This window comes from Chrysochloris asiatica, unplaced genomic scaffold (assembly GCF_000296735.1).
Source record: "Chrysochloris asiatica unplaced genomic scaffold, ChrAsi1.0 scaffold00022, whole genome shotgun sequence".
Classification (NCBI taxonomy): domain Eukaryota; kingdom Metazoa; phylum Chordata; class Mammalia; order Afrosoricida; family Chrysochloridae; genus Chrysochloris; species Chrysochloris asiatica.
Genome location: NW_006408540.1, coordinates 24,024,099 through 24,035,064, shown reverse-complemented (window position 1 = coordinate 24,035,064; position 10,966 = coordinate 24,024,099). Strand labels below are relative to the sequence as shown.

The window sequence follows — 10,966 nt, the reverse complement described above, 5'->3', positions numbered from 1 at the left end:
CCCACAGAACTTCCTTTAGGATGTTTTTCATAGCAGGGTTGACTTTGGCAAAATCCCTTAGCTTCTGCCTATCCTGGAATGTTTTGATTACACCATTGTATTTGATTGACAGCTTTGCTGGGTAGAGGATTCTTGGATGGTAGTTGTTTTCTTTCAGGGTTTTATATATGTCTCCCCATTGCCTTCTTGTCTGCATGGTTTCTGTTGAGAGATCCGAGCTTAATCTGATTTGCTTACCTTTGTATGTTACACTTGTCTTTTTCCAAGCTGTTGTTAGGTTTCTGTCCTTATCTTTGGTTTTGGAGAGCTTGATTATGATGTCTTGGTGATTGTTTTTTAGGGTCTGTTCTTTCTGGATTTTGTTGAGATTCTTGAATGCTTATCTTTCGCTTTTCAGGATGTTAGGGAAATTTTCTTCCAGTCGCTCTTCAACTATCTCTTCTGTGGACTTGTGTGATTTTTCCTGTTCCGGAATGTCAATAATTCTTAAGTTATTCCTCTTCATGTTGTCCAACGTGAATCTTAGGGCTTCTTCAGATTTTTTTAAATCCTTTTTTGTGCTTATTTTCTGTCTTAGTAGAGTTGTGAGATTTATCTTCTAGCTCACTAGTTCTGGCTTCTATCTCTTCTTCTACTTGTTTGCCCTTTCAATGTATTGTCCATTTCTGATATTTTGTTATTAATCATTTGGACCTCCCTCTGTAGGTTTTGAATTGTTTCCAATGCTGTATCTGTCTTATTTGATTGTTCCTGTAGCACTTTCCTGACTTCTTCCCTTGTTTTTCTCAACTCCATTGTGTAAGTGTTTTGATAAATTTTATAATCATTTTTCTGAATTCCTTCTCAGACGTGTCCAAAGCCTGCCCATCTTCCAGTATGGAGTGTAGGCCTACTTCCAGCTTATTTGCCTCAGTCACTTTATCTCATTTCTCGACTTGTGCTGATATGGTCATCGGTTTCTGGGTTTTGGGCATATTTAGGAGTTATCTGTAGCCCAGATGGGTATGTATTTTGGTATTTTTTATGCTTTCTGATTTCCTCCAGGTAGATGTGATCAGGAAATGGGCTTCCCTTTTCACTCTACTTCCTGAAAAATTTCAAGATGTTCTTGTTGGTCTTTGTCACGTAACTCAGGATTTAATTTTCATCCTGTTTCCTTTTTTAGTCTGTCTGTCCCGCTCCACAATTCCCATTCAGGCCATTTTCCTAATGATAAACAATTCAGGGCTGTCTGTGGCTGGTTTGCACTACCGTTTGGTTTTAAGTGGAAACTGTCACTTTAAATTTCGAGGAGCTTTGTGCACATGGGTAGTGGAACCCTCTGGGGGTGGGGATAGAGTGTCAGCTCACTCAGGCATCCCCTCTAGTCACCAGAATGGAGGTGTCTAGATGGCGAGAGACCAATGAACAGATTTTAAAAAAAAAAGAATGTCCACACCTTTATCTCCTTGGTTGTGTCAGGCATTCATGGCTGTTCTGATCCTTTTCTGGCTTGGTCTCTCCCAAGATGGTGGCTTCAGGAGCAGCTGACCGTCTTGGATTAGAAAGCAATGGATTTCTTGCTTCTGCTACCAGTTCCCCTGGCTGTAAGCCTTCCAATCTTCTAAATATTTCTTTATATGTGGTTCAGAGTTCTGGCACCATCCCCTGAGCCTGCTTGGTCTGGTATTGTGTGTGTTGCTGACGGAGCTCCTCACTGCATTTCTACCCAATCCACCATCTTGTTTGTTCCTCACAATTTGCTGTTTTTTGAAATTCTGTTTTTAAGCCACCTTCGTTCTACTGTGTGAAATCACGCGTTTTATGTTGTTGTTTTGTTTTTAAGTGCCTTTGAATCAGTTCCGACTCATAGAGTTCCTGAGTAGGGTTTCCAAGGAGCCACTAGTTTGAACCACCAACCTTGCTGTTCAGTCTGACTTTGTGGTCTAGTGTTTATCTTAGCTTTTTAAAAATGCATTTTAGAGTGAATGTGTAACTCTGAAAAAAAAATTTTTAAGTTCATCGTACCATAAAACAAATTGTATCAAGTAGCAAACTCTGGTAAACTCCATTACAGTATACTTTTAAGGATGAATTTTATTTTCCATGCTGTCTTGGGGTTCCCTAGATAAGCAGCAACAATGAAGCTCATATATGTATATATAAAGAGCAGTTTCTATCAAGGACATGGCTCACACCGTTGTCAAGATGGGCAAATGTCAACTCTGTGGGTCAGTTGTCAGGCTGGAAGCTTCTGGCTCATGTAGCTGCAGGGCTGGTGAACCCACATGGGCAAGTCAGACGATTGGCAGGCAGGTAAGAAGGTAGTCTGCTGAGGACTCCACAATGAATAAGCAGTAGAGCAGACCACTGGAAGTCCAAAGAAGCGAAGGATGGATGATGAGCCAGATGCAGGATCCAGAAACAGTAGAAAGTAGCAAGCATTGCCCAAGTGTCCAACATATTGGAAGCTGGCTATACCTCTAAGGAAACTCATAACAGATCTTATCATAGAGATGATTACATTAGATTTTATCATGGGGGGTAACTACATCTCAACTGCCAAACCATGAGAATCCCAGCCCAGTCAAGTTTTCATAAAAGCTTAACTATCACACGTGGGAAATGAATACAATTGAACATTTTAGAGTATGACTTAAGTTAGACTAGTTTGTTTTGCTAGAAAGAATAGTGCATGATTAGAAAAAGTTCTGTTTTCAAAAATAACCATTGTTGTAAACTGCTGTTGAATCAGTTCTGACTCATAGCAACCCTATATAGGGTTTCTGAGGAGCCCCTGGTGGGTTTGAATTGCCGGCCTGTGGTTTACAGTCCAGTGCTGATCCTATACACCACACCAGGAATCCAAAATAACCATAGATAGGCTACTTTTAGAGGTGTCCTGGTGGCACTGTGGGTAAAGTGCTGGGATGCCAACCTAAAGATTGGAGGCTTGAATCCACCATCCACACTTCTAGGGAGAAAGATATGGAAAATATTACAGCCTTGCAAACTATGGGACAGTTCTACATAGGGTCAGTATGGTCTAAATCAACTCGATAGCAATGTGTTTGTTTGTTTTAGGGGCAATTCAGTATACAATCAGAATTCAAAAGTTGGTGGGGAAATTCCAAAAATTAAAAAATTATCTTTTAATTCTATTTTTCCACAAACTTTTTTAAGCCCCCTCTCACTGTGAAGAATGATAAAATTTTATAGACTAGCTAATTCATATCTTTCTGTCAGTGGAATATAGCTTTTCAATATTGTGTTGTTTACTTCATTACCTGACAGATCCTGGAGTTGTTAATTCACAGAGACGGGGAGTTTCAAGAACTAATGAAATTGGCACTTAACCAGGGAAAAATACATCATGAAATGCAAGTTTTAGAAAAAGAAGTAGAAAAGAGAGACAGTGATATTCAACAACTACAAAAACAGCTCAAAGAAGCAGAACAAATACTGGTAAGTTGGTTATTGTTGTTGTTGTTATGTGCCGTGGAGTTGGTTCCGACTCATGGCGACCCTGTACAGGGTTTCTGAGGCTGTAAATCTTTACCGGAGCAGAAAGCCTCATCTTTCTCCCACGGAACAGCTGGTAGTTTCGAACTGCCGACCTTGAGGTTCACATCCCGATTTGTAACCACTACACTACCAGAGCTCCTTGGTAAGTTTTCAGAGGCTGGTAAATTCTTAAGCTGAGCAAGCATATTGTTGGATCAATTTCTTAAAAATAATCTCGTCAGTATTTTGAAGCTATAGAAAGCTTGAGTTTCCCAGCTCTAAAAATGGCAGCCTGTCAGCTTAGTGAAAAGGAATCGTCTGTTCCTTTTTTTAACTTATTTTCGCATAGTCTAATATATGCATTACTTTTAGAAACAGTTTTTTATTATTTACAGTATGAATTATAGAAATAGATTTATTGTTTATCCTGGTTTCATACGTTTCTTATATTAATAGTCTAAATCTTGTTCAATTTTTAAAGTATTTTTAAATTGGAAAAAATATGTAATAAAAAATTGAGGTTTACATGATTTATTCTTCCATGTTAAACAAGATGAGAGTTCATTAGATGTTAAGGACTGTATTTTTGTGTTTTTGACTGGTATTTCAGATAGTCAGTTGATTGGTCATTATTTGCCAAGCTGCTTTACTAAATACTGACTATGGTTATTCTTATATTGTGGTATTGCAGAACAATAGTGTTTTATTCCCATTGGCTGGGCATTGCTAGCATGCTTATTTATCCTTGGTGAACTTCTTTAAGAATGTGTTAAGATTGGCATCAAGAGTAATAAGCATCTCAGGGTAAACTAACTACCTGTGCTAAAGAAACAACCCCAAGTTTACAAGGACTGTCAAAATGTTTGTGGACAAATTCTATTACCTCTTTTTGTTTGTTTGTTTTAAGTTTTTATTGTGAATTGAGTGCTAGTTTTCTTGGGAGAACATTGGTTTCATACTTGGTTCATTGCCATGATTAAAATCCCCTCCGTGCAGTATCACTCAACAGTTTTTGCTTCCATTCCCTCTGGAGTTTTGTTTGTTTGTTTTTGGGGGTGGAGAGATATACACCAAAACACTCAGGAATATATAATAATTTAAACAACAGAAGAGCACATTCTGCAAGCCTGCCTCCTGGCTGCCAGCACTCAGTCCCTCTCTTTTCATGAGTCTAGAGTCCTCAGTTCCTCCCTCTCTCCATGTCTTCATCTCTGTCACCATCTCCGTGTCGCTGCTTCTCTGGATAGGCCATTATCTCTTAATTCTGTTTTTCCACAAACTTTTTGAGGCTGTCTTGTATGCTTATTGTATGATGAAATCTGGTTTTCATTGTGAAACTGTTGGCTTATCAGAATAAATTCAGGAAAAAAAATGCAAAAATTGTAAAACTAAAATGAATGTCTTTAGTCCTATTGCTTATTGCTCAAAGATTGCCACTATCAGCAGTTTGCTGTATTTTCTTTTGGTGTCTGGTGTTTTCACTTTTTCTGTGTTGTAATTAGCAGCATACTTACTAACTTAATAGTCATTAAAACTGAAGCATTTTCTAAATTACTGTATCCTCGTTTAGTTTTCCAAATCATTAAATAATGCTTTGGTAAACATTTAGGCAGATGAAGCTTTTTGCTTTCTCCATTTAGGATTAGTCCTGTAGATTCGATTTCTGAAAATGTAGGTAAGATGTAAAGCCCATAATAAAACTGATTAGATAATGGTAACCAACCTTTATTGAATACTCAAGCATCAGAGCCTGTGCTTTGTGCTTTAAATCCATTGTCTTCATTCTCATAGCCGTTTACGTCTGTTGTTGTTGTAAAGTGCTGTCAAGTCAGTTCCTACCCATGTGACCCTGTGTGGGTTTATGTCAGTGCTGTTACCCATTTTACAGATGATAAACCCAAGACTTTAAATGAATAACTTGCCCAAGGTGACTTAAAAATGGAGGGTGAGAATTTAAACGTACATCTCTCTGGCTCCACAGTCTTAGCCACTGTGTGGTGGTTGAGGATGCTTACGTTCTATGTTAGTGTTGAAGGAGCCCTGATGGTGCTGTGGAATAAGAGTTGGGCTACAAACCTCAAATCCAGCAGGCAAGTCAGACTACTAACCCCCCCGGGAAGGTGAGGGTGTGTTCCTGTAAAGATGTACAGTTTCAGTAACCCTACATCGGGTTGCCATGAGTCAGAATTCTCTCCATGGCAGTTGGTTTAGGCTAACTTAGGGTTTTTTTTACCTTTTCCAGTGTCATTGGGAAACGAGGAATATTTTCCAAATAGCAGTCATTATATGGAGGATAATGTTTAAATGTATTTCAGTCCAAGAATGCATCTTTTAAATTAGGGAGGAACAGGGAACACTTTCAGGTATTTAATTCTGCCCATTGACTCAAATTTTTGAACCAGATGCAGAAATAAGATCATTTTGGAATGGTATCTAGTCTGGCACTCTTCTGTGTATTATGATCGATAACAAAGGGAAAAATTAGCAAATACATCACCTCATACTTTTCATTGTTTCAAAAACTAATTTGTAAATGCATATATTTCTTTTATTGCAACTATGATGCAAATGTTAGCCATTGGTGTTTCAGAGCATTTCAAATAAATTTTGGGGATTCAGCTCATTTGTAATGTTCCTTTGGGATAATCTTATGAATTAGAAAAACAGCTATGCTTATGCAAGAGATTGTAATCATTGCGATGAAAGGAAATAAGATGAATGTAAAGCTAATGTTCTCCCATGTAAACGATCACATAATTCGCAATAAAAGCTTAAATAAAAAACAACAAACTATGCATCACATTGTTAAGATTAAGCCCCATTTATTTTTTGCTTTTTAAATGTTTTAATCAGGCAACAGCTGTTTATCAAGCAAAGGAAAAGCTCAAATCGATAGAAAAGGCAAGAAAAGGTCAGTACCATTGGAATACTGGATGACCTAAAAAATCCAGGTTTGTTTCAAGAAACTGACCAGATGCTGTTGGTAATCATTTACTGATAATTATTGGTAATAATAAGTCTTCCATTTTAAATATGTACTATGTTATAGGAGTCCTTGTGTGGTGCTGTGGTTATTGCCCTGTACGGCAAGGTTGATTTCAACTGCAAGGTACAGCGGCCGGCCTTTTGATGGAGTACTTATCCTACAGTGCCACACTAGGACTCCAAATGAGATTTGAGTTGGATGTCTGAAGATAAGATAGAATGAAAGGGAGCATCCACTGACCTATGGTGCTAGTGGTACTAGGAACATCCTCACATCTGAACTAGTATATATGGATATGGAGTGTGTGCACAGTTAGGGGTGCGGAGACCTAGCACAGCTTCCTGTTCTGCTGTTCTGCTTCTCTTTTTAAAAGGTTCCTTATTCTAAACCTTTTTGAATCTTTTCCATTTTCATACTAAATTCAGGGTTACAGTGAAAACTTTGGTTACTTGCTCTTAATTGTTCATAGATATGATTAACAATTAGCCATCTCAGACTTCAAAATTATCTCGTGTTCCTCTTTCTGTTTCTTTGGCTGCCTGCTTTTGACATTACATAATGAAAACAACCACTATCCCCTGGGAGATGAGCTGGGCTCCGTGGCAGGAAAGAAATCTCTAGGAATGCTGATTAAGCCAGCAAGCTATCTGAAATCTAGACCCTGGCTCAGTTATTTAAAAAACTTTATACTCATATCCACATAACACTCATATACCACCTTGTTACATGGAAGCTACCTCTAAAGTTGTAAAGTGTTTTCACTTCTTAGAGGTAAACTTCTATTAATATTTGGTATCCTTCCAGATTTAGTCTAGCTCTATAAATATATAACAGTAATACAAATATATTTTAACATTTCTAAACAAAACTCATACTCTGTTTACTGTGTACTATTTTTCACCTAATATGTTGTGTACATCTTTCAACTTAGGTCTACAGAAGAGCCATCTTAAGCCCATATAGGAAGCCCTAGTGGAACTGTGGAGTCCTAGTTGTTACACTGTAGATTAGGCACTAGACTGCAAGGTCAGCGGTTCGAACTCACCAACTGCTTCTTTGAAAACCTATGCAGGGTTGCTGTGAGTCAGAACCGACTGGATGGCACGTAACAACAGCAACAAGTGGTGCTGTAGGATAAAGACGAGTTAGCAGTTCAAACCCACCAGACTTTCTGTAGAAGGAAGATAAGGCTTTCTGTTTCCGTAAAGATTTGCAACCTCAGAAACCTTTACCGGTCTCTCTGAGTTGAGGGTGACCCAGTGGCAGTTGGTTTGGTTTGTGGGTTTGAGTGGTGTGTGAGCACAGATGTCATTAGAGGTCAAGCACTCTGTTGTACTGTGTTCACTTGTTCTTGCTAGTTTGGAAATATATATGATTAAAGTTTACAGTATCCATGTAGGTGACTTAGATTATTTTATTTTGAGATAATTTCAAGTTGAATATGTGTTTTGATTGTAAGCACTTATAAAATTGAATGTTTACTAAATGAAACTGTTCTTTCACTTTCTTAGGTGCTATCTCCTCTGAAGAGATCATTAAGTATGCGCACAGGATCAGTGCAAGCAATGCTGTGTGTGCCCCACTGACCTGGGTTCCAGGTATACATACTTCTCATTTATATTGGAGTTGTTTGCTTTTGATTATTCTTAGGGAACTGTATGGTAAGCACTGAACTACTAACCACAAGTTTGACAGTTGAAACCCACTAGCTGTTCGGCAGCACTGAACAATAGGAAACATCACACAAAAATAGGAAATTCAATTAAAATATTTACCCTTTGGAAATATCTATAAAATTGTTTTTAAGAAATTAATATCAAAGAACAAAATTTTCCCTCTACTAGGAGCAGAAAAGATGAGTTTTACTGAGTGGTATTATAACTCAGGAGTCCTGATGTGGCAGTGTAAGATAGGCACTGGACTGCTAACCCCAAGATCAGCAGTTCAGACTCCCCAGCTATGCCTCAAATCCTATATAGGGTCATTATGAGTCAATTTGACGGCATTTAATAACAACAATAAACTCAAGTTGGGGCAGCACCGTGTAAAAGTACAAAGTGCTACACTAGACATGAGGCAGAGGGAAGTGTTGTACACAAAGTCTAGTGTGAACACAAATAGTTTTATTATTATCATAAGTTGATCATATAATTCCTGAAGACAGGTGGTACAAGCACTAACTTCATTGATAGCTTCTTTCTTACATGCTCCCTGGAACATTCCTACAAGGGTTAAAAAATCATCGTTTCACTTCCTTCCTTGTTAACTCATTCATTCCTGTGAGTTCTGTGTGCACGTCTCTAAGGTGAAGTTCTATGGATCAAGCCCTGGCTAGGACATGCCAGTCATTCACTGTAGAGTAGCCATACTTCTGCAAGGATTCTTCTCCAAGAGGCCACATGGCTTGTTTTGATAATATGTGTTGCTTTACCTTGCTTAGCTAATAAATCTCATCTTTTGGGTTAGTTGACATCACTGGGGTTCCTGTAACAGTTGTGGCCACACTGGAGGAACAAATTTAGGCAGAATGTAAACAATACGACTCAGAACAAACCAGAGAAATTAAAGAAGAGTTTCTTCAAACAGAATAGTCATTAGCGATTTTTGTTTTTTTTTTAATTACCTTGAACTTGTGAAAGGGATCACTTAAGGGGGCTTCAAAAATTTTCTGAAAAAATTACATTATCTTTCAGTTTCTTTTTGCCAGATATTTTGAAGCCCTCCCATATGTCTCTCTTCAAGATACATACTTTGGTTACAAGCATTAGACAAATATACAGCATATAACTGTTGTTGTTAAGGACTGTCAAGTTAGTTCCCATTCATAGCGACCCTCGCAAAACAGGATGAAACGTTGCCTGCGCCAACCTCAAATTGTTGTGTTTGAGACCATTGCTGCTGCCACTGTCTGTTCATTTTGTTGTAGGTATGTCCTTTTTTCCCCTGACCGTCCACGTTACCAAACGTGTCCTGCAGGTACTGGTTCCCTCCTGTTAACATGTTTAAACTATGAGAGACAAAAGTCTTACCATTTTTTATTTATTTTTATTTTTATTTAAGATTTTTATTGTGAATTGCGTAAAAGTTTACAGGGCAGATCATCAGTTTTACATTCAAGAAATCATACACCTTGTTTCTTTACAATGATTATAATCCCCTCCATGTAACATCAGTTAACAGTGTTTAGCTCTTCACTTTAGCTCTTTTTTTTTTTTTTAAAGCACTCAGGCATATATAATAACTTACACAACCAAAGGGTGCATTCTACAAGTCTGCCTTCTGGCCGCCAGCTCTCAGTCTAGATTCCCATGAATCTAGAGTCCTCAGCTGCTCCCTCTCTCTATGTACCCATATCTGCCTCTATCTCTGGTGTCGCAGCGTCTCTGGATAAGGTCTCGCATTCCACTTGTGCTCTTCTCCCTTGATCCTAGGGGCCTTTGTTTCTGGACTATAAGATTAACCACTCCCCTGTTTTTGTTACAAAACTTCTACCTTTACAATTGTGACATTCACAGTTAGTCATGATAACAGTTACTCACTATTGAATCATAAGAATCTTATCACCATCTCTTTTAACCAGAAAAGTCTCACCATTCTTGGTTCACATTCTGGCTGCACATTTTTCAAGACATTTGTTTGTTCTGGAAATCTGTAATACTTTAAAATTTCTCCAATACCGTAATTCAAATACATCAATTCTCGAGTCTTCCTTACTCTTTACCCAACTTTCACAAGAGATCGTTTGTAGCAGATTTGCCTCATGCAATACGTTGTTTGATTTATTGATTGTGAATCCAAATAAATTGAGGTCTTCGACAATTTTATTTGTCAAATTGCATTTCTTTTTTTTTTCAAATTGCATTTCATGTCAATCTTTTCTCCATTTTTCATGTTATTGGTCTAGTTGTGAAGATTTTTGTTTTCTTTACACTGGGGTGCAATCCATAGAAAGCTGTAAACTTTGTTCCTCATCAGTTTAGTATTTCAAGTTCTCTTGGCTTCCAATAAGCATGACTGCATCTTCTGCGTATCACAGACTGTTAATGAGTCTTCCTCCAATCTTGATGGCATGTTCTTCATATAATTCAATTTCTCAGTATATGCTCAACATACAGATTGAAAAAGTATGGTGTAAGAATACAGCCCAGGCTTACACCTTTCCTGACTTTAAGCCATTTACCATCCCCTATTTCTTTTTGAACAATTACTTACTGATCTGTGCACAGGTTCCTCATGAACACAAATAAGTGTTCTGGAATATCCTATTGTCACATTTCTATCCGTAGTTTGTCATGTTCCACACAATCAAAATCCTTTGCATAGTCAATAAAGCACAAGTAAGCATCTTTCTGTATTCTCTCCTTCAGCCAAGATTCATCTGATGTCAGCAGTAATATCCCTAGTTCCATGTCCTCTTCTGAATTGATCTTGAATTTCTGGTAATTCCTCATCAATGTACTGTTGCAAATATTTTTGAATTATCAGCAAAACTTTACT

At 37.9% G+C, this 10,966-nt stretch overlaps 1 protein-coding gene across 1 annotated transcript in view; it reads left to right on the top strand.

Annotated features, from left to right (window-relative positions):
• MED4 (mediator complex subunit 4) overlaps positions 1-10,966 on the top strand; it is a 41,712-nt gene that overhangs the window by 10,378 nt on the left and 20,368 nt on the right. Inside the window, exons 3-5 of the mRNA XM_006837638.1 lie at positions 3,274-3,444; positions 6,337-6,394; positions 7,981-8,067. Coding sequence (XP_006837701.1) covers positions 3,274-3,444; positions 6,337-6,394; positions 7,981-8,067 — 316 coding nt within the window. The remainder of the gene's footprint in view (positions 1-3,273; positions 3,445-6,336; positions 6,395-7,980; positions 8,068-10,966) is intronic.